Below are 21,766 nucleotides of genomic sequence, written 5' to 3'. Positions count from 1 at the left end.
CATTTGGTTCCTCTTTATATGGACTCCATAAAAATAAGTCATTCCATTAATATTCTTTGTTCAGATAATTAGATAATCAGGTCACATTACGGGGGGGGGGCGTAGATAATAGCGCCCTGCCGCCCACCTTGTGTCTTGACTAAACACCCCCATCAGCTTGCGTATTTCTCTAGGCTCCCGGCATCCTATATGCTAATTACCTCTTAGGACAGACTCTTTGGCGATGGCTAAGCCCATTTCTGCTGGGTTCCTACCCGGGGCCACCCCAGTCCAGTCTCCTGATACACTTACTGCATCTCAAATGGTTTTTGCTCCACCGAGAAACTATCTGTTAATCCTCCCACTGTATTAAACATTCCCATCTGTGTTCTCTTCAGTTCAGGTGGAATGTGTAAAATCAGGGAAAGTTGAGCTGGAAGGGACTTTGTTATAGACTTTAACCTCAAAAAAAGGCAGTTAGTTGGGTACGGGTAGTGCGAATGTGTTTTTTGGGGGGCCACTTCATACTCTCCCTGATATAATTCTCAATGTTGGATTTATAACCTGTCACATGTACACCCTTCTGTGAAGAACCTCCGCAGGGCCAAATCCATCCTGTATAATATTATCGCTGAGTGGTAGCAGAATAACCACGGGCAAGTGAAGTCTGAGACTTGCCTTCCTTGTCCATAAGATGGGGAAAATGAAGATGTACTTTGCAGGGTTATTGAGAGGATAAAATAAGTTGATATAGAAAACATTTTGTAAACTGTAAAGTACTTTTTCTTTTGTTTTGGGAAGAGCATTGAACAAGAAGTAAAACAAAAATCAATCAATCAATCTGAGAATAACCCAGAAGAGGGAATATGGGGATATGTGTAAAAACAGATGATTGAACTTGGTGTACCCCAAAAAAAATAATAAAAAAAAAAAACTAAAAAAAAAAAAGAAAAAGAATATATATATGTATAACTGAGTCACTTTGCTATATAGCAGAAATTAACACAACATTGTAAATCAACTACACTTCAGTAAAATATTTTAAAAAAGAAATTGTCTGCAAGTTCAAAAACAGAAAAGTGTGAAAGGCTGTACACCAAAATGTTAAAAAAAAAAAAAAAAAGAATAACCCAGAAGACATTAGCTAAACCTAAAAGGAATGGTCTTGGAAATAGAATTTCCAGTATTTTACATTGAGTGCTATTTGCTGGTCAAGCAATCATTGATTACCTTACAGGAAAAAGCTGTAAGCAATACTATGAAACAGAAGACTCTACTTTCAAGAGATTACGAAGGAGTTCACCATCTTGGTGTACCTCAAGACATGTTATTATATATGGAAACACAGACAATGGGAGATACTGAAGGATGTGAAAATATCATAAACCGATTTAAAATGCATATGGGCTGGCATCTTTTTCAGTTTATTTGCAAGGCTGGCTTAATGACTGGCATGGTATCATTGGTTCCTCTCGTGATGCATTAAATACATAGCTTTAGATGATTTTTACAAGTGAAAACAAAATTCTGTGGTCATTTAGTTCAACTTTTATTGAGGATATAATGAGGAATCAAAGATTGTCCCTGTCTTCAAGGTGCTCATTGTTAAGTAGGGGGACAGACATTACAAGACAAGGGACGTGCTCAGACGGCAGAACACAGAGAGCTGAGGGAGCCCTGCAGGGACTGGGGGTGGGGTAGAAATGTCCAGAAGGCCACGTGGAGGAAGCGGAAGCTATGCGTTAGCTGAGACTTAGAAGTGTCAATGTAGGGAGGGAGGAAGGCCCAATGGAAGCCTGCGTGCAGACAGGAGGCAGGAGAGGATGCGGTGTTTTCAGGGACCATGGTGGTCCTGGGATAAGCATAAGGCAGCAAGAAATGGATGCCCTTTGACAGAAAGAAGGAATGAGTATTGACCCTGTAAATACTAATTACATCATGATTGGCTGTTTTCTCAGTTTTTACATTTCTTTAGGAACTATCTGTAATCTTTTTTTTCTAGTCTTACTTATGGAAAAAAAGGTTACTGATGGTAATATTATCATGCCTGTCAATGATGAAACATGTTAGGAAAAGTGAACACATGTATTCATTAAAGTGCTTCCCTTTTAAGGATTTTGCAACTACTTTGACTATCATTAACACATTGGTGGGCCCCATAAAATAAAGCATTACTCAAGTAGAGGAAAAGTATATTATAAATACTTGAAGCTTTTATCATTTTCCTATCAGTGACCGACTCATCATAATATTCAACACTTATGCCTTCAAAATCTTTGAGAGAGGTCAGAAATCCATTTTGCAGATGAAGAGACTGAGGCAAACAAAGAGTTCTTCTTGGTCTCAATGTGAGAGACTGGAGTATATCAGGGAGATTATTGCATTTGATTGTATCAAATTTCTTAGTCCTGTCTTGTACGGGTAAGTTTCAGATTCTTTTGTAAAGCCCCAAGTGGGAGGTGTCTTGAGATTTGTCCTTCTATCGTCTGGAAATATGTCACATGATCTTCATAAAGTGCTCAAACTGTATGGTGCTGTAAGACGCTAGAGTGCAACCATTTCTCTGACTGTTTAGGAGAAAGGACTTGCAGCATTGATTATTCATGAAGTACTGATTGTGGCGCTAGTTTATACCCTTCAGGAGTCAGAGTACATGATATGTGCTTTTGGGTTTTCTTTTCATCACAATTAATCACCTGTCCGAAGTGTCTTCGCTGGATTCTTCTTGTATAAGAAGGACATAGCTTCCCGCATTCCTGCTGATGCACTTGACAACACTGCCAAAGCAAACAAGACATTTAAAATTTTCGATTAAGGCAATACATAAATAATCTGTATTCCATCTTTTCCCTCCTTGCATGGCTTTTAATAAATTATGCAAAGAAGGAGCATACTGGTATTTTGAATCTAACAGACTTGTGTATAGCTTTCTGAAAATAAAAAAATCTACATGAGGACTTCCTAGGTGGCACAGTGGTGGGGAATCCACCTGCCAATGCACGGGACACGGGTTTGAGTCCTGCCCTGGGAGGATTCCACATGCCACGGAGCAACTAGGCCCGTGCACCACAACAATTGAGCCTGTGCTCTAGAGCCCGTGAGCCACAACTACTGAGCCCATGTGCCTCAACTATTGAAGCCCATGTGCCTAGGGCCCATGCTCCACAACAAGAGAAGCCACTGTAACGAGGAGCCTGCGCTCCACAGTGAAGAGTGGCCCCTGCTGGCAGCAACTGGAGAGAACCCGTGTGCAGCAACGAAGACCCAATGCAGCCAATAAATAAACTAAAAAAAAAAAAAAAAATCTACATGAGTTCTTCCCCTCCAGATCCCTAAGATGTCCATCTGTCCCACTGTCTACTCTGCATAGACTACATAAAACAGTTATAACTGAAGCTATTACTGAAGTTCATGTTTAATATCTATAACTGAAGCTAGGACAGAAGACACCTGGAAATAATGGAAATAGCATGTAATTTTAATTTTAAAAATATTGAACAGTTTTTTTTAATCTCAAAAGGCCATTTACATTTACATTAGAAGCATTATTAAAAGGACAATGACCTTTTATCTCTCTGCATTAATGTTTCCAATTATAAAAGTAATATGTGTCCATAATAGAATATTTATAAATATATGAAGAATAAAATTAAAATGATTCATTATTCTACTTCCCATGTAATGCAATTCTTATAAAAGTCATTTTTCATGATATAGCTGCCCCATCATTTATTTAACCCTTTCCTATTGTTGGCCATTTTGGTCATTAAAATATTTTTTGCATAATGAACTTCTTTATATACAAATTTTTGACATTTCTGATCATTTGCTCAGGACAGGATTCTAAATGCGATCACTGGTTCAAATACCATGAACTTCTCTGGGAAACTTTTGATACATGTTCATGAACTGCTTTCCAAAAACGGTGATGCCAAGTAACACTGCTCCCAGCAAAGTATGAGGCTGACGGTCTCATGGTGTGCTCACTGGTGCAGCACGCAGTTGTAATTTTGCCAATTCAACAGGTGATAGTCTCCTTATAAAAAGATACCTAGTAAAAATAGCTTTCCATCACACTTACAGAGGAACTGTAAATACTACTGTAGTCCATCTAACACAGATCTAGGTACTGGCATCCCACGGGACAGTATGTGCTGAGGTCCTACTCTGAAAAAGACGCGGGCCAGCCCTTTAAGGAGTTCACAGCCATGGCAGGGTTTAAAGCCTGCATGGATAGATTCTGTTATCCCTGCCTCCCAGCCACAGCCCCCAGGGCTTAGGAGAAAGCAGATGCCAGACCCTGTGCCCCACCTTGGACCCATCCCCCTCACCCTGCTCTGTGGCAGCCACATGAAACGGGCAAGCCCAGCAGAGGCAGGTTAACGAGCTCTCAGCTCAATGCTTGGGCCCCACGAAATGTGTCAGATATATTTGCTTGTGCGTCTTCACAACCACTTACCTAGCTGGCTTATACTTTTTGTTAATTGAAAGGCAGAGGGGGAAATACATATTTCTTTTCAAGTTTATGCCTCTGGTCTTTTTATTCTATGTACTATTCACAAATAGAATTTTGTACTTTGTATTTATTTGGATATTTACATTTAAAAAGGAAATCATTAAATAAGTCAACTCTCTGGAAAGAGAATTCTTAATATCCAGTGCATGCTGTCTGCTCTTGTCATTCACCCAAGAATCTGTATTAAAGCATATCTTCTTAGAGTAATCTTTGACCTTCAGGGGATATTATACAGTAGGAAATCATAGTTTGAATGCATATATATGTATATATATATTCTTAGAATATATGTGTATTGAATATACCTATATATTCTTAGACACTAATTTCATCAGTTGTTCATATTTAAAGATAAGGGGGTAACTTCTCAGAGTCTGTCTAACCCAGTCTTTCTTCCTCCGAGTCCCAGTTGGCCACGCCACTGTCTCTTTCTTTCTAAGTCTCCAAAATTACTGACAGGTGTATTCATATCAAAGTTCTTGAGAAAAGTACCTTCTGAGGCAAAACTGTAACAGATCTACGTAATTGTACGGGTGAGGTCAGGGAATTCACTCAATCCATCTATCCTTTGATAAAAGGATAAAAAGTAATGACATACCATAGACTGATGGCTGGGATGAGTAACAAAACAGCGGAGAGCAGAAAGACGAAGCCTTTGTACCAGGCAACGGTGGCTGAATAAATTCCGTTGAAAGTAGAAACCGCAGTGATTCCGCCAAGTGTTTCTAAGAAAGCAAGGCAAGCGAACACGGTGCCTGTTTGGGGTCGGGGTGTGGAGGGAGAGAGGAAAAGGCTGAGTTACAAAACAACAAACAAAAATAATGCAGAAAACTGTTCCCCACTGAAGAAGTGCCAACCTGGGGGCACTGCTTGGTGAAGGAAAGCTACTGCCTCAAAATCCCCGAGAAGGCAGTCACCCATTTTGTGGGTGAAGAAACTGAGGTCAAGAGTTCTCCTTGGACCTGACGTGGCAGGAGTTGGAATGAGTACTTCCAGGGTCCACGGGGCAAAGCTAAAAGGCACTGGCAGCTGAGGCGTGTGGAATCTGCCGCATCTCCCGTCCCTGTCACAACCTCAGACACAGCCCCGCCTGCCCCTGAGGTTCGAGGTGCCACCTTCCACGCCGGTCTCTGCGCTTCTCTGTGACACGCCTGCGGGGGCCGGATGGTTCCCAGTGGGCAATGTCCCACCCAGGGGCCTCTGAAAGGTCAGGTCACATCTGGCAAGAGTGACAGGCGAGGCAGAGAGAGAACCTTATCACAGGTTCTGCAACTTCAGTTTGGTCCCCTCCTCCAGAGCCACAAGAAGTCGAGCCCGCACAAGATTCCTGTGTGACTCATCCAGCAACTACATGACTGCCCTGTGCGCTAGTGAAGGTTATGTCACAGTCTGACGTTGAGTGATCCTTTAAAACATGTTTTTCTGTGTTACCTGCTTACAACTGGCTCCCCTCTGAGGGGCCCCTGCTGTGCTTCCCGCTCACCGCACACCGCGTGTGGGTAAGGGCAGGCCGTAGAGCACGGCTCGAGAAGCCTGAAATGGCTGCATGGTCAGCCCAAGCTCACAGGCAGAGAAATGGTCATTATTCTCGCAGTGCTGAGCTTTGTCTGGAATCCAAGACTGTACTGATTGAAGAGTGAAGCTTCCGAAAGACAGCTGGTCATCTTGATGAGCTTTTTACCCTCTCTGTCAAATTTCCCATCAGTAGAAACGTGGCTGCTCTCAGCTCTCCGTGGCTTCTGCGGCGTAAGTTCCTGTGTAGTTTCTGCAGACTCTTCTTCTTTAAGCCACTGTGTTTGTTCCCTACTTTGCTGAGTTTACTTTCCATGATAAATTGTAATACTGTTTTTCTTATAGACAGTGCAAATAATTGTGCTTGATTGGACTGATAGGAAAATGCAAGCTTGAGGACCACCTTTCAGAGCTAGGTGATAGTTTACATATCTAGACTCTAATTTTCCCCATGGTCTAGATCTTTTAGATGGTGTATTGATTTTTATCTATTTAAACTTTCCCTCTGTTACACATATTTTCATACATTGCTTCAAAGTCTTCATTGAACAACAGGACACATGATCATAAACAAACATCTCTGCAGAATGCTGGGTGATCAGAGATGTCAAGGGCACATCTGCTTTGTTCACTGCTGTGTCCCTGGGCCTAGCTGTGCTGACACACAGTAGACATTTAATATGTATTCATCAAATGAATGAATAAAAGCTTCATTCAAGGGCACCAGTCACTAAGTAGCATATGGACGTACTGCCTCCATGATTTATGATAATACTGGAAGTCAGTTTAATCGGAAAGAAGTTCTCCTAGTTGTCTCTCTAAGTTATTGTTTCATTTTCTTTCTGACGCCCTCGCTACAGCAGGGACGGTGCCCTGGTGCTAATCCTATTTGCAGCGGCTTGAGTCCTTTCTTGTCAGGAACTGGGTCAGGCTGTGCTGTGTTCTGACACAAACAACCTTCCCACGAAGCAGCTCTAGCTTGTTGCTGAACCTCCCTGAACAGCGCAACTGGTTTAAATAGTTACCAAAGATAAATGGGATTAAATAAAAGTGCAGTGGAGTTTATTTCCTAAACTTTAAAAAAATCCAATAGACCTCAAAATTCAAGTCTGTCTGTTTTTACTGGTTCCCATGCTATAATCTCAAGGAGTACACAGGTGATGACAAGAGAAAGTCCAGGGCAGCTCTAGCTGTAAGTTTCACAGCTGTACGGAGCACAGAGATTTCAAAATAAATGGCAAAAGTCAGTTTTCTCTCCTTTCTTACTTAATGTAATAGAGACAGGGAGAGGCATCTGAAAACCTCTGTGGCATTTCCCTTGTCCTCGGATTATTTTAAGGTGCCTACTGTTTCCCCCCAAATATTCATTTTTTTTAAAGTAATGAAGGATGAAAGTACATTCAGTTATGTAAATTTCAATACCATCAAAAGGATTTCTTCATTTGCAGTTAAGAATAAAGTGATTACTACCCTAGAACAATGGAATCACAGTTCGCAAAGTTACCGCAATTCTGAATAAGAAATGCCAAAATGTAAACTACACATTTTGAAATGTCACCATATTTAACAGTATGAAATGACTTTTTTTAAAGCGTTTATAAACAAACTACACTAAACTAAACCAAATATAAACAAAAATAAAGACTACATTCTGAGAGGTCTATCTTAGCACTACATCAAAGCAGGTAGATTTTTCTTTCTTCCCTGAACAGCTTTATTGAGCTATAATTCACACACAATAAAATTCACCCTTTTAAATTGTACAGTTCAGTGGTTCTTCGTATGTTCACAGAACTGGGTAACCATCACCATCATCCAATTTTAGAACATTTTCATCCCCCCAAAAAGAAACTCTGTGCCCATTAGCAGTCACTCCCTTTCTTCCCAGCCCCTTGGCAAGCGCTAATCGAATTTCTGTCTCTAAGGATTTGCCTATTCCGGACCTTTTGTACAAATGGAATCATATTTATATAATAATACGTGGCCTTTTGTGACCAGCTTCTTTCGTTTCACGTAATGATTTCACCGTTCATGCCTATTGCAGCGTGTATCATGGCTTCATTTCTTTTTATTGAGAAATCATATTCCATGGGACAGACACACCTCATTTGGCTTATCCATCAGTTCACGGACATTTGTATTGTTTATGCTTCTTGACTATTATAAATAATGCTGCTATGAACATTTCTGTACAAGATTTTGTGTGGACACGTTTTCATTTCTCTTTGGTATTTACTTAGGAATGGAATTGCTGAGCCATAAGGTAAGGCTGTTTAACTTTGTGAGGAACTGCCAAACTGTTTCGTAAAATGGCTGCAGCATTTTACATTCCCACCAGCAACGTTTCCACATCCTCATCAACACTTCTTATGGTCTGTCTTTTTCATTCCAGCCGTCCTAGTGGGTCTCGTGGTTTTGATCTGCATTTCCCTGATGGCGAATGATGTTGACATGGTTTCATGTGTTTGTTGGCCATTTCATGACATCTTCTTTGGGGAGATGTCAGTTCAAATCCTTTGCCCGTTTTTTAATTGGGTTGTCTTTTGATTGCTGAGTTTCGATAGTTTTTGTATGTTTTGGATACAAGTTCCTTATCAGATGTATGATTTGCAAATATAGTCTCCCATTCAGTGGGCTGTCTTTTCACTTTCTTGATGGTGTCCTTTGAAGCATACATGTTTTTAATTTGGATAAAGTCTAATGTATCTATTTTTTCTTTTTTTTGTTGTGCTTTCAGTGTCATATCTAAGAAACCACTGCATAATTCAAGGAAGCAGGCAGGTTTTACATGCTGTAGTGTTTATATTCCTAAGTGGTTTTCCAGTTAGTCCTCGTCACACAATCTATAAACAGCTGTGTGACTATATACAGCTACATGTTATTTGGGGAAAAGAATCAAGAAATGTATTTTCAAACATATTGAATTATTTGGTCTTCTCCAGTGTTGACGAAGGTGCCATAAGTACAATAGCATAATTATGAATTATTCATAAACAATTGACATGAACATTTGCAGGCTAAGACATGGAAAAAAAGAAAGCTCCAAGGTCGAATAATATTCATATTATTAGGGAAGGGGAAGGAGGTCAAGCCCACGTGCCTAGTATCTAGCAGGGAACCAGTTCCAACCAGCTCCAACCAGACATGTAATTCTCGTCTTCCTCCTGGACGGGTCCTCCTCTGCCCGCCCCTTCCGCTGTTCGGTCGTCTGTGCCCTGCTCTGTGCTTGGGAGGACGACCCCACAGGTTACGTGGCTTGGAGTTCCCTGCTGGCCCTACTTCCTGTTGCACTCGGTCGGTGGGGTCCTGGAGGAGAGGAAGGCTGTGCGGTGACTTCTCTGCTCCCTCCCTCCTTGGGGCACCCTCCCCTCTGTGCTGTCCTTCACAGAACCAGCCGAGGGGGGTGCTGTTTCTTCCAGGACTCTGACTCAGGCCCGGCTCTAACATCTGTGGGGTCCAGCATAGGAATACAATTAGAGGCCTGCAAAGTCTATTCTAAGTATTTAAAATTTATAATTCTGGAAGTCCCCTGGTGGCCTAGTGGTTAGGATTCTGGGCTTTCACTGCTGTGGTCTGGGTTCAGTCCCTGGTTGGGGAATCCCTGTAAGCTGTGTGGCGTAGCCAAAAATAAAGCTGTAATTCTAACAAACTGTTACCTAAGATATATTCTGTCTCCCTACTCTGAGAAATATACCTTCCTAATGACTTGGAGGGTCAGACACAAACTTAGAATTCTCAGACTTCTTCGAGCTCCGCGTAGGAACATGACAGCCCTGGGAGAGCTGGCCCTCACCCCCAGGTCCCCGCCTGCAGGCTGCAGCCACCCCCACTGTGTGCTGCCTCTTGTCCCCTCCTGCTCGGACAGGGACATCTACACGTGGGTGTGGACACCGCACCCTGCAATTCCAAGGTTGGGCCAGACCCTCCTGTAAAGAGCTGCCCCTTTGGCCTGCAGGAGAGCACACTGGGGTCACAGTCCACCCTCAGGAGAGAGTCCAGGGAAGAGGGTCATCAAGGGACTCACTGGATGTGAGCCACTTGGCTGGGAATTGTGGAGACCCGGGTACCCAGGGTGTGGCCTAGAAGTGGGGGTATTATGGGCTCCCAGCGGGCGCATCCGCCTGGCCCTGAGGTCTCCTCTGCCCCTGGGGCAGGGCACGTCCAGAGCACCAAGCCCTGGGCAGGGACTTCCTTGCCTGAATGTCAGCTCTTCCTAACACAGACCTCACCACTTAATTCAAAAGGAGCTCCGTGCAGAAAAAGGGCCGTAGAATATTCCGAAGAATCAAGTGCTGATCGTACGCAGATATGAGCTGGTACAGATTATAGATCCATTCTATTCCTTAAGCAAATTAAACTCACCTTGTTCAGTAGAACGAACGACCTTCGATATCATGGACCTTAGAACAGAGAGCGGCACAGCAGTGAAAAGGAACGGCAGCCTGACTATGAGAGGAAGAGTCAGAAATTACTGGCGGAATCAGAAAACTAAGGGCCAGTTTTAAAGGTGAAACACCTTCTCTCTAAATACTTCATTTTCCATAAGCATCCTAACGGCTGAATTAATTAATGGAAGAACTCCGTTTAATGAATTAAGATAGACTACAGACAGGTCAGTTTAAGGTCACTCTCAAATTTAAGTTTACTCTCAAATTCTTATTCTAGTGCAGAGAACAAGAGTTCACAGAAGCCATGGTCCGGATCTATATAATCTGCCACTTGACATTGATCTGTTTCTCTAGTTATTATAGTAACTTCATGTTTACAGGGTGTGACTGTTAATGTTTTTTGTTTGTTTGTTGTGTTTGCTCTCTCCGGCCTGGCGTTCTTGGTGTTGGCATTCTTTTATCATATTGCTACTCATCAATTCTTTTATCACTATTGGTAGTTGGTTCCTTATCTTCTAGCTCCTTCATCTTGGTGGCTGAATAATTTTCTGAACACAAATTGCCTCTGTTCTTAAATTATGACCCTCAATAGCAGCATTTTTAGTTATATTACAAAATAGTAAGCTATTACACTTGCAGATCCCTTTAAGGTTTTCAACGCGTTTTCATGTATATTAACTTACTTGGCCTTGGCAACTCCAAGGGACACAGGGAGGAGAACTGGCATTCAATGAATACTCGGCATTGTGCTAGCGATTTACAGTTCTCTCTTCTAATGTTTGCTATAATCCTCTGAATTAGTTACCGCTATGCCGATTTTATAGATGAAAAAACAAGGGCTCAGAGTAGTTCAGTAACTTGCCCAAGATCACCTAGTGCTGTAGATGGAAATTAAGCCCAATTCTGTTTGGTCATCCTGCTTCCCTGCAGGGTAGCAAGAGGTTAACACTACCTTTGTAGAAAAAAACTAAACTGGACCTCTCCTGAGATCTCACTTTACAGATCCTTTAACCCTTTCAAATGTAGTATCTCACTCAAGCCCTACAAAAACCACTGATGAGGGAGGTAGTTAAGGAAGCAGTCCAATTTGCCAGAAAGTGATTCATCAAAAGCCAATTCAAGGGCTTCCCTGGTGTGGCGCAGTGGTTAAGAATCCACCTGCCAGTGGAAGGGACAAGGGTTCAATCCCTGGTCCGGGAAGATCCCACATGCCATGGAGCAACTAAGCCCATGCACCACAACTATTGAGCCCACGTGCCACAGCTACTAAAGCCCACATGCCTGGAGCCCATCCTCTGCAACAAGAGAAGCCACAGCAATGAGAAGTCCGTGCACTGCAACGAAGAATAGCCCCTGCTCTCTACAACTAGAGAAAGCCCGCACACAGCAACGAAGACCCAACGGGGCCAATAAACTAATTAATTAATTTAAAAAATATATATATATATTAAAAAATATTATTTAAAAAACCAATTCATGAAATGACCAATTTGCTGAAAGATCAATTTGCAAAATCTTCTTATATTCAATGACTATTTTTCTTATAAATCTTTTGAGCATCTTTTACATAATCACCTTAAATTTATTTTATGTAAAGTAGCCTTCTTAGCAGCATTTTAAGAAATATTCAAGTTGGTGAATGCTACACTGAAGAACTGATTTACAAGAAGAATGTTCCTCAAAACAATTTTTTGGCAAAAATGCACATTTGGAAAATTGTGGTTATTCAACTCCTTTTTTAAACTCAGTTGGCTTTCAGTGTCTGTCAAGTTGGCTTTTAACAAGTTACCTTTAGTTGAACTAGAATTCATTAGAGAAGTTTATATTAAAGTTTCTCACCCAACAGACTACATTCATTTTATATAAACATCAATACATGGTTCTAGGCTACGTTTGTTTGTAACTTACCTAAAAGCATCATCAGTGTTGTTCTGGCAAAAGCAGTCATAGCCATCCCCACCATGGTGGTAAAAATTCCGATGAAAGCCATATAAATATCTCCCATACAGTAAGAAAAAAGCCATATTCCTAGGAAGCTGCTGAAAAAACAGATGCTACCCAAAGCTGATCCATAACCTATTAAAACTTCATCCCAGCAGAGTGGTGAATCCAACTCATAAAGGATAAAAATGGGGGAAATGCCAATCGTCACGAAAAAATACGTGATCATTGTAAAAAGCAGCAAACAGAGCAAAGACCGCTGCTCACCAGAATTGTTTTTAAAAAGCATGTAAGTTCGGTAAAATAAGTTTTTAAAGCCTTCAGTCCATGATATAGAAACATTCTGAGATGAAGACTCTTTCATCGAATCTTCAAGAAAGAATAAAATATAAATCAAGTTAACAGTAAGAGCCACAGTAACAATTAAAAACGACCACACAAAACCTAGTTCTCTGATAAAATAGCCCGAAGACAACCCTGTTAATCCAGTGACAACTCCAAACAGGAAATCAATGATCGCGATTCGAATTGTTCTTTGTTTCTTTTCTTTACATTGATCAACTATGTAGGCCAAAGAGGCTCCCAAAAGTGTGGTGTAATTGCCACAAAGTGCACCAATAAAGGTAGATGCAATCAAAAGCTGGATGGGAAAGGCGAAATAGGAAAGCAAGCAGAGCCAAGCACTGTTTGCAAGAGCACCCACAGAAGACAAAATCAAAGGGAACTTTCGTCCTCCGTGGTCACTATGAGACAGAAGCACGAACGTAGACAGGAGGCCAGGAATTAACCCACTTATGTCCATCTGCAGATTAAAAAGAGACACTTTTTTCTGAACTTCCTGCAAAGAAATAAAAAAGAAAACAACGTGTTTACAGAGGTTTATACAATGTGCCTAAAAAATACCCAGGTGCATACTTTTCTTGCTATTGCCAGGTGGTCAGGGATGGGGCACTTCTGGTCCATGGGTTTGATACAGCTTACATCCAGCTCACAAAGCAAATATCCAGAGGTGATACAGTCATCAATCCTCAGTCTCATATTCAAGTACCACACTGGAGACATTAATCCGTAAAAATACAAGTGTGTGTACTGGTGTGCGTCTGACTTATACAGAGGATCAGCAGAGCCCAAGGCCTCGGGCACTGGCCATGTAATGACTTCTCTTTCTTCTGTGAACAGTCAGCACTAACGGATCATGTTCTAGAGCGAGAACTGTCCCCTCTCCCATGACACACCTTTCTGTCTACTTTTTTTTCCTTCCAGTTTTATTGAGACATAATTATCTAATATAATAAAGCACTTTATAAGCTTAAGGTATACAGCATAATGATATGACTTACATACCACATGAAATGATTACCACAATAAATTTAGTGACCATCCATCAACTCATACAGATACAAAATAAAAGAAAAAGAAAAAATATTTTTTCCTTGTGATGAGAACTCTTGGGATTTACTCTCTTGGCAACTTTCACATAAAGCATATAGCAGTGTTAATTATATTAACCATGTTGTACATTATATCCCCAGTATTAATTTGTCTCATAACTGGAAGTTTGTACCTTTCGGCCACCTTTGTCACCATATAGAGATATTACATTATTCTTGACTGGATTCCCCACACTCTACATATACTTCGTCCCTGTGACTCATTTATTTTGTAGGTGGAAATCTGTACCTCTTAATCTCCCTCACCTATTGCACTCATCCCCTCCACCCCTCCCTTCTCTTCAAATTAGCACTTTTTTCCCTTTGGAAAAATACCCAGAAGTGGAATTACTGGATCGTATCTTTCTGTCTACTCTAAAGGGGAATGAATATCACATGCAAACGTCATATTTGATAGACCTTTATTTAGGTAGAGCTCAGTGGTCCTTTTTACACGTGTCTCCACAAATGTTCCTTTATTTACTAAAAATTAAGATAAAACCCAAAGAGGAGGTTTGTATTGACTAAAGACTAAAGAGTGAGGTAAACTCAGCTTCCCTGAGGACCAAAACAACTAACGTTCACACAGATGTAACCATCGTTATACTAGTTGTTTGATGGGAAGAACATGGGGTAATTTAAAAGCATTTTCTTCTCTCCACTTCTCTGTATCTTCCAAACTTTATATAAAGGATATGTGAGTTTTTTTATAATAAGCATTACTAAATTCATTTTTAAAAAGGATTCATGTAATATTTACATAGTGCCCCGAAAACCTGATGAACCACAAAAATATCAGATACTGAATTAATCGTTTTTTTTTTTAAATAATAAGCCTATTTTTATCTTTACTTATTTATATAATTGAAGCCATTCCATGTTGCCAGGAAATGTTCTGGTCACTCAGACCCAAAACTTCAGTCACCTTCACTTCTTCCAGCCTTTCCCTTCCTCCGTGCCCCCCAGCACAATCTATCCTGTCCTCCCGCAGGGTTTCTCATGCCCTTTAGCTTCTTGATGGTCTCACAGTTGCCACTTGAAGGACAGCTCCCACTGGTTTCACCTGGACTGCTCTGGCATCTAACTGGTCTTGTTATTCAGTTGAGGGTGTAACGCCGAGCTCACCACTCCGCAGACCACAGACACGAAGGCGGCACATCTTGCAGAGCACACTGTCGGCGTGTCTCTCACCTGCTCAGGAGCTGCGGTGTCTCCCCTTGCCGGCCTGGGGAGTCCACACTCCTTAGCCTGGTGTTTAAGGCCCCGAGACGTGGCTGACCTCAGCGTCATCCCCACTCACCCCCCACACACGGCCTACGTTCCAGGCACAGCCCATAGGCAGGTGCCACTTGGATCTCCCTGAAGTTCCCAGACAGGCATCATCCCTCCTTCTTCTGAACCTTCTCGTTCGACAGTTATCACTCCCCGGGGCACAAAGAGTGACTGAGGGCTTGAGCTCTAGAGTCGGCAGAATCTGGATTCAAATCGTCAGTTCTGAACACAGCCGTTCGAGGGATCTTTGAAAACACACGTCAGCTGGCGTCACTCCTCTGTCGAAACCTCCGGTGGCTTTCCTCACACTGGAGTAAATGCAAACTCCTCGCCAGGGTCGGGGCGGCCCCCCATCACGGCTGCTCAGACGCCTCTCCCCTTCCTCTCGAGCCATCTGCAAGCCTCCCTGCCCCTTGCTGTCCCCTCTGCCTGAGGTCACACAGCTCACTTCCTCAATGCAAAGCCACCTCCTCAGAGGGGCCTTCCCTGACCACCACTCAATCCAAAGCAATCCCACTAACCCCACCCAACGCTCCGGCCCCTAATCCTGTTGTTTTTTTCCCTTAGAGACTCACCACTCCTTGACAGGACACGGTATTTTATTCCGTCTGTGCATTGCATGGCTTTCCTACTACAGCCTAAGCTCCCGGGTGGGGTGGAAGCTTGTCCTCTTCACCACGGTATCACCAGCTCCAGGAAGTGGCGATAGGTACTCAATAGACAGATGGAGTAAATGGGCAAACCATCCAGTCAAACAGGCCTCTGCCACTGGCGTGCTGTGTGTGAGCCTGGCCAAGTGACTTATCTCTGTAGCTGCTTCACCTGACAAGAGGCCATGTCAACAGTCCCAAACTTGCGGGCCGTCAGGAGACTTTAAAGTAACCACAAGGTGCTCCATGCACGGCCCTCGTACAGTCAGTGCTTAATCATTTTTGGTTGTTTCATTTTTACTAGATTAGATTTTTTGAGCACATCTTTGTATCTCCTACAGGTATAGACGCCATCGAGTATTTGTTGAATAAACAAATAAATGAAATAGTTGTCGTCTAATCAACTCCTCAGCCAGACGTTCCAGTTTTGGGTTCCTCCTCCCACTTCCGCGCCTCCGCCTGAGTCCCGTGCTCTCCTTTCTACCTACTGTCAGTCCAGCCCAGGCTGTCCCAGACTGCTCACCTCAGCGGCAACCCAGGTTGTGAAATGCAGATTTTACCAAACTCAAAGCATGTGTCAACCGTAAATCAATGTTGAGACGGAAGAAATTCTTGTGTCTAAACATTTTAAACTCTGGAGAATTATGTGTTATGTGTTATATAGGGTAGATGGGAGAAATCAGAGGAAAAAAAAATGCTATTTCCTACACAAGATTGAACAGAGTGACAATGTACCGAGACAGGGATAAACTAAGGAAAATACCACCAATTTTAAGGAAGTCACAATTTCAGAGGCTAAAATGCATGTATTAATTGCAATTCAGTAGAAAGTTTTCCTTATCTGCTGGTAACCAGGGATTGTGTTAGTTATTAAAAGATTCACAGATGAATTCCTCGGCAAGGACAACTCCATGATCTGTTGGGTAACCCGAAGTTGTCCCCTCCAGCTGCAGAGTCCCTATCCTGAAAGCTGCCTGAAGACAACAGGCCACAATGGCGGGTGTAACACTGTGGGAAAACATTCAGAAGGCTTTCTGAAACCTTGAAAATGTTACTAAAAGTAATTAAAGTATGTGGACGGAGCAACTGGATGCAGGATGTCCTGCTTGAGCAGTGGAGGAACTAAGGCTGCTGGGCGTGGAGGCCATGGGGGCATAGGCTACCGTGGAAAGAGAAAATTGACCCTCTCTGGGGGCGCAGCCCCTTCCTCATTTGCACACCTCATATCACCCTGTTTGGCCCCGGAGGATGGCTGGTTAGCCAGAGACGGGTAAGATTCCTCAGGGGAGGAACAACCCAAGACAGGCACAGTCGCGGAGGGGCCAACAGGGGTGGGGCACAGACAGACCCTTACTCCTTCTGAGAGAGGTCTCCTGCCCCCAGGGCTGCTTTGCTTTCCATGCCCAGTTCAAATCCGGGATCCAGGAGGCAAACAAAGGTCACTGCCCCCAATCATGTGAGGCCTGTGCTTGTTTACTTCAAAGATAACCTTGATTGTGGGAAGAAACTGCGAGTGTGAGAACCTTAGGCTATCTTGCTTCTGGAATGCCGATAGCTCAATAAAATCAACGTGGGATGAATCAGCGAGGCTCTTGATCCTAGAGATCTTGAGTCCCCCGGTCCCATCTTTCCCTTAAATCTGTGTCTGTGTTTCTTTAAGCTTGCGGCACCTGTCATTTGCCCGGAGTCCAGTCACCGAGCTGGTCTCCGCAACACTTCAAAACCAATCATTTACAAGGGAAGGAGGAAGTGGCAAGGGGCTTAAAAATTCCTTCCTCTACAAAAGTCAATAGACATCCTAGAAGTCCCTGCCTCTCTGCCCTTAGCCAAGAGTTTCCTTCCACAGCCTTGTCATTTTGTTAAGAGGCCTTTTAGAGATTAATCTCATGGCCCAAGAGAAGTATGTAGTTGTACTTATAGTCACAGGGCTCAGAAAACTTGAAGATTTGAAAGATAGTTTAGATTAATATCTATATGAATATGTTATATATACCTTAATCCAAAATGGATTGAAAAATATGACTTTCATCCAAATAGACTTTCAAAATGTTAAATATAAGTGAAATTGCTCAGTTTATTCTCATATTTGTACCCTGAAATTCATAATACTATCTTGCACACTAATATGTATATAAATGTATGTACTTGTTATGTGGGAAGGATAAATAAAAATGGTAAAACAGAAGTTCAACACATTGTATTCTACACACAATTGATTTGTTGGGAGAGTGGCAAGAAAAATCTTAGCTGAAAAAAAAATTGTTTATTTTATCAGGGACAGACCCTGTGATATGACATCTCTCACTTTTAGGGTTATAAGAACAGTCCACAAACCTCTTAACGGAAGCTCAGGGAACGGGGAACATTCGTTCTGGATGGAAAGAGGGGAGAATATTCTCTGCGAAGCTGAGCAGGGACAGGATTCAGGGAAGTGGCCAGAAGGAAGTGTTCCTCTGTCTTAAGGAGCAAGTGGTGAGTAGCTCGCCACACCTGTCTTAAGTGTGGGTGGAGTGGCTTCTAGTTCCCCAATCTGAGAAAAAGTACCTGTAGCTCTACTGCCCTAGATCCCTTGCCAACTGTAAGGCAAGGGGTCTAGGGCAGTATGTTCTCTTGAACATTAATCCAATGAAACACGTCAATCAATTTAAAAAATTGGCAAAAATCTTCAAAATGAGACCCCTGCTCTGGGCAATGGGGGGCTTTCAGCAGCTGGGTCGGGCGGGGAGTGGGGCCTGTAGTCATCAGCTGCACAGTCACAGAGGCCACCAAAGCGGCTGGACCAAGGCCTGTCTCCCCTCACTCTGCAGGGCGAGGGCAGCAGACTTTCCCAGACACTCAGGTCCTCTCCTCCACGGTCCCTCCCGCTGCTCCCAGGGGGCTGGCGAAGGAACCTGCAGACCCAAATGCAGAAACTGAGGAGCCTCTGGAACGTTCTCACCCCTGGGAATTATATACACATAATAGGAAACATTCTTGGAGGGAGACAAAACCAAGAGGAGAGACCCTTGGCCCTTCTGTTTCATGACCTCACCCTAGGCCAGAACCTTGATATCTGCATGGCTTTCAGAAATCATCTGTTCTTTCCTCCATGGGTGCAGGTGACGCAGAGTTCCTTAGACTCTTCTCATCTTCTGACTGGAGAGGCACCGCCATTTTTTTGCCATCACATAATATTCGCAATGGGAAGAGTTCAGAGTTTACAAGTGTGGTTGTTTTTCAGGCATCGTGGGGGAAAATTTCCAAATCTGGATGCTCTCTCCTTTGCATTTGGACATTGGCAGACTGTTAAAAACTGCCTAAGGGAACAGGAGGCTAGCAATGTACCTGCTGGGGGGAGGAGGCTGGACACGGAGAAGGAAAGGATCTGCACTGGACATTCTCAGTGTCCTTAGAGCACAAGTGGGTGCTCTCCACCCTCCGTATCCTCACACAGATGCTCCTCAACACTTGGGGGTCAAACTGATTTGATAACACCACATGATGGGTGACAAAATCCACCCCCACCCCATGGCAGACGCTGGGCCAAGGCCCACAGTCTTCGGGGATGGGCTGCTTTCTGGGGTCTCTGAAAACTGGGTCATGCCCGTGAAGTGGAAGAGGCTAGGGAGGAAGTGGGCAAGGGAAAGGCAGGAACCATGTTTCACCCCACCCCTGTCCACCGAGTACCATTCCAGCCTGCCCTGGCCCAACTTTCAGGCTTTCTGTGGGGAAGGAGGAAGGAGACAGCCGCAGAGGAATGAGACTGCTGAAATTTTCCGAAAGAAAGGAGAAGAGCCAGTGTCGCAGAAGACGAAAGCAGTGTGAAGTAGAAGAGGCAGATTAAAGGTGTCAGGAAGCTTCAAACAGAATGAAAACTGAATAAAGGCTTTTGGTTTGGGACTTAGGGGTTTTAGGGTGACCCTTGAGAGATCAATGCACGATGAGTGCAGTATCCTCTTTCCTTTAAAATCCTGTTGCATAGTCCCTTTTAAAATACATTTTCGGGATATTTTAATTTCTTACCTCCTGGAATGCAAAAATCGGGCTGCTTTTGTTTTTTGCACACTCAGAAACATTGGCATCAGGTCCAATGCTGTAGTTGCCTGTTTCCTCCCATATTCTCCTGTACACGTATTGTGTTGTCAGTGGAGAGGTCAAAGTCAGAGCAAATAAACTAAGGCAAATGGCAGGTTCTACAAATGGAATCTTCATCTTGCTTGGGTAGGTAGCTGAAATTCTATTAAAAAGAAAAGGAGAGAGAGAGAAAATCAGATGCACTATCTGAGAGGCTAGATTTTCAATGATGGGGAAGTTAAGGGAATTTTGTGGAGTAAACAAGCAAACTAGGGAAAAGAAAGCAGTAAGCACTTCCTAAGAAAACAACTTTTACTTTGGAACAGGGTACTCTGTAAACCTGAGACTGTCATACTTCCCATTTTTTAAGAGCTGGACCTTTAAGGACTCAAACCACCTTTAAGATGATGCTTTAAAATAGTCTGAATAAATTGTCTCGCACTTTGGCTATCCAATGGCCCCTCTACAACTCCCACGTTGAATACTGCCAGCTAGTTTTCATAAAGGAAACAGTGAGTTGCTCTGGGGACACGACAGTTACGTAACTGTTTATTATTGATTTTGTGGCTTGTGAACAGCGGACAGGAAGGGGGCCTTTGAAAAAGCAGCTCCCGATCCCTAAGGGTTTGTTGAGTTTGTTTTGACTCACCGCACGGTCACAGGCTTCCTGCCGAGCTAGGCGCGGGTCTGACCATCTTCTGGGCCGGAGTCCCGGGGGCCGTCTCCTCTGGGGGGCTGCCCGGCGCCCGCGGCGCTTCCAGGGCCGCAGGTGCGCACGGAGGCTGGGTCTGCGCCGCCGCGCTGGGATGGGAAGGGGGGCTTCCTCTGAATTCGACCAAATGCCCCGCTCGGGAACCCTCAAGCCCTGGTGTTAAAGCAAACCGAGAAGGCGCACTTCCGCGTCCAGAGGGACAGCGGCGACAGTTCAGCGCAGCTCGGCCCCTGCGCGGCCCTGCGGCCACCGCCCGGCGAGCTCCCGCGGGGTCCTGCGCCGTCGGCGCGCTGTCGCTGGGTCCGCGGCCCGGCCTGCGCTCGCCGTGACTCAGCCGGGCCAGCCGAGCATCGCCGCCCGCCCCGGAGCGCGGCCTCTGGGGCGCCGGCCCCCCGCCGCCTGGGGCGGTCGCTGTCCTGCGTTCCTGCGATTGGGCCCCGTGGCCGGCGCCCCCGCGGGGACTGGTCCGCTCCGACGTCGCTCTCGAGCGCCCGCCCCCGGAGGCGCCCACGGGTCCCTGGCCGCCGGCAGCCCCGGGCTCGTTCAAGGGCGCTGCGGTGAGAGAGCGTTCGTGCGTCCGAGTATCGCTTTCCACGGAAGCACACAGGAGGTTTGCTGCAGAAGTGACATTTTGGGATGCAGCCCCCTGTAGCATCCCGGTGGGCCGGGCAAGTGCTCTGAGAAACGCAGAAGAGAGGGACCGGGTCGGAGCGCTCGCGGGGGCTGAAGGAGAGAGAGCGCTTCTGGCAGAGTTAGTCGGCATCTGGAATGTGGTCGCTGGCTCTTCCTAGCGGTGCGACCTTGGGCTAATTATTTCACCTCTATGCACTTCCATTTCTTTATCTGCCAAGTGGGCATAACAGTCTAACAGGATCGTTGTGATGAAACTCTCGAGGTGTACGTACAGCACAGCCCTGGAGCAAAGCCCACCAGGAACACCCTTGAAGATGAACCAGCTGGATTTACTACTTCTCCTAACAGGGAGGAATGCATTCACTGGGACCAAAGGGATCAAAAGCTGTATTTTGCAGGGCAGAGGTCTCCAGGAGAATTTTGAAAATATGTTTTCAGTTTTAATGGCCTAGAAATTTTAACGTAAGCATCTTCTGAATTGTCTCATAATCAAGTATCGGCACTTGATATCCCCTGTATCTGTATTTGCACCTATGATCACGTTGGCTCCAAGTAAAAGTATTTTAACAACGTCAGCGTAAAGAGAAAAGAAGAAATAGATAAATGATACGCCCAAGCTCAATGAAGACCAAAGGATGTCATATCACATTCAGAATGTTTTCATAGCATTCCAGGAAAAA

General features: G+C 44.0%; 1 protein-coding gene across 2 annotated transcripts; it reads right to left on the bottom strand.

Moving 5' to 3' along the window:
* Window positions 1-1,512: 1,512 nt before the first annotated feature.
* SLC46A3 (solute carrier family 46 member 3) lies at window positions 1,513-20,820 on the bottom strand. Of its 2 annotated transcripts, XM_057707931.1 has the most exons (6): window positions 20,391-20,820; window positions 19,691-19,904; window positions 12,304-13,174; window positions 10,370-10,453; window positions 5,094-5,250; window positions 1,513-2,756 (listed from the first exon to the last, which is right to left on the bottom strand). In XM_057707931.1, exons 2-6 carry the CDS (start codon window positions 19,877-19,879, stop codon window positions 2,672-2,674), a joined length of 1,386 nt encoding a protein of 461 aa, XP_057563914.1. In that variant the 5' UTR covers window positions 19,880-19,904; window positions 20,391-20,820; the 3' UTR covers window positions 1,513-2,671. The 2 variants fall into 2 exon arrangements, with proteins under 2 accessions (XP_057563914.1, XP_057563915.1); XM_057707932.1 differs by lacking the exons at window positions 19,691-19,904; window positions 20,391-20,820 and adding an exon at window positions 15,614-15,840.
* Window positions 20,821-21,766: the final 946 nt, after the last annotated feature.

Source organism: Hippopotamus amphibius, chromosome 14, assembly GCF_030028045.1.
Source record: "Hippopotamus amphibius kiboko isolate mHipAmp2 chromosome 14, mHipAmp2.hap2, whole genome shotgun sequence".
Classification (NCBI taxonomy): Eukaryota; Metazoa; Chordata; class Mammalia; order Artiodactyla; family Hippopotamidae; genus Hippopotamus; species Hippopotamus amphibius.
The sequence above is the reverse complement of the archived record's forward strand: the minus strand, read 5'-3'. Positions and strand labels throughout refer to the sequence as shown.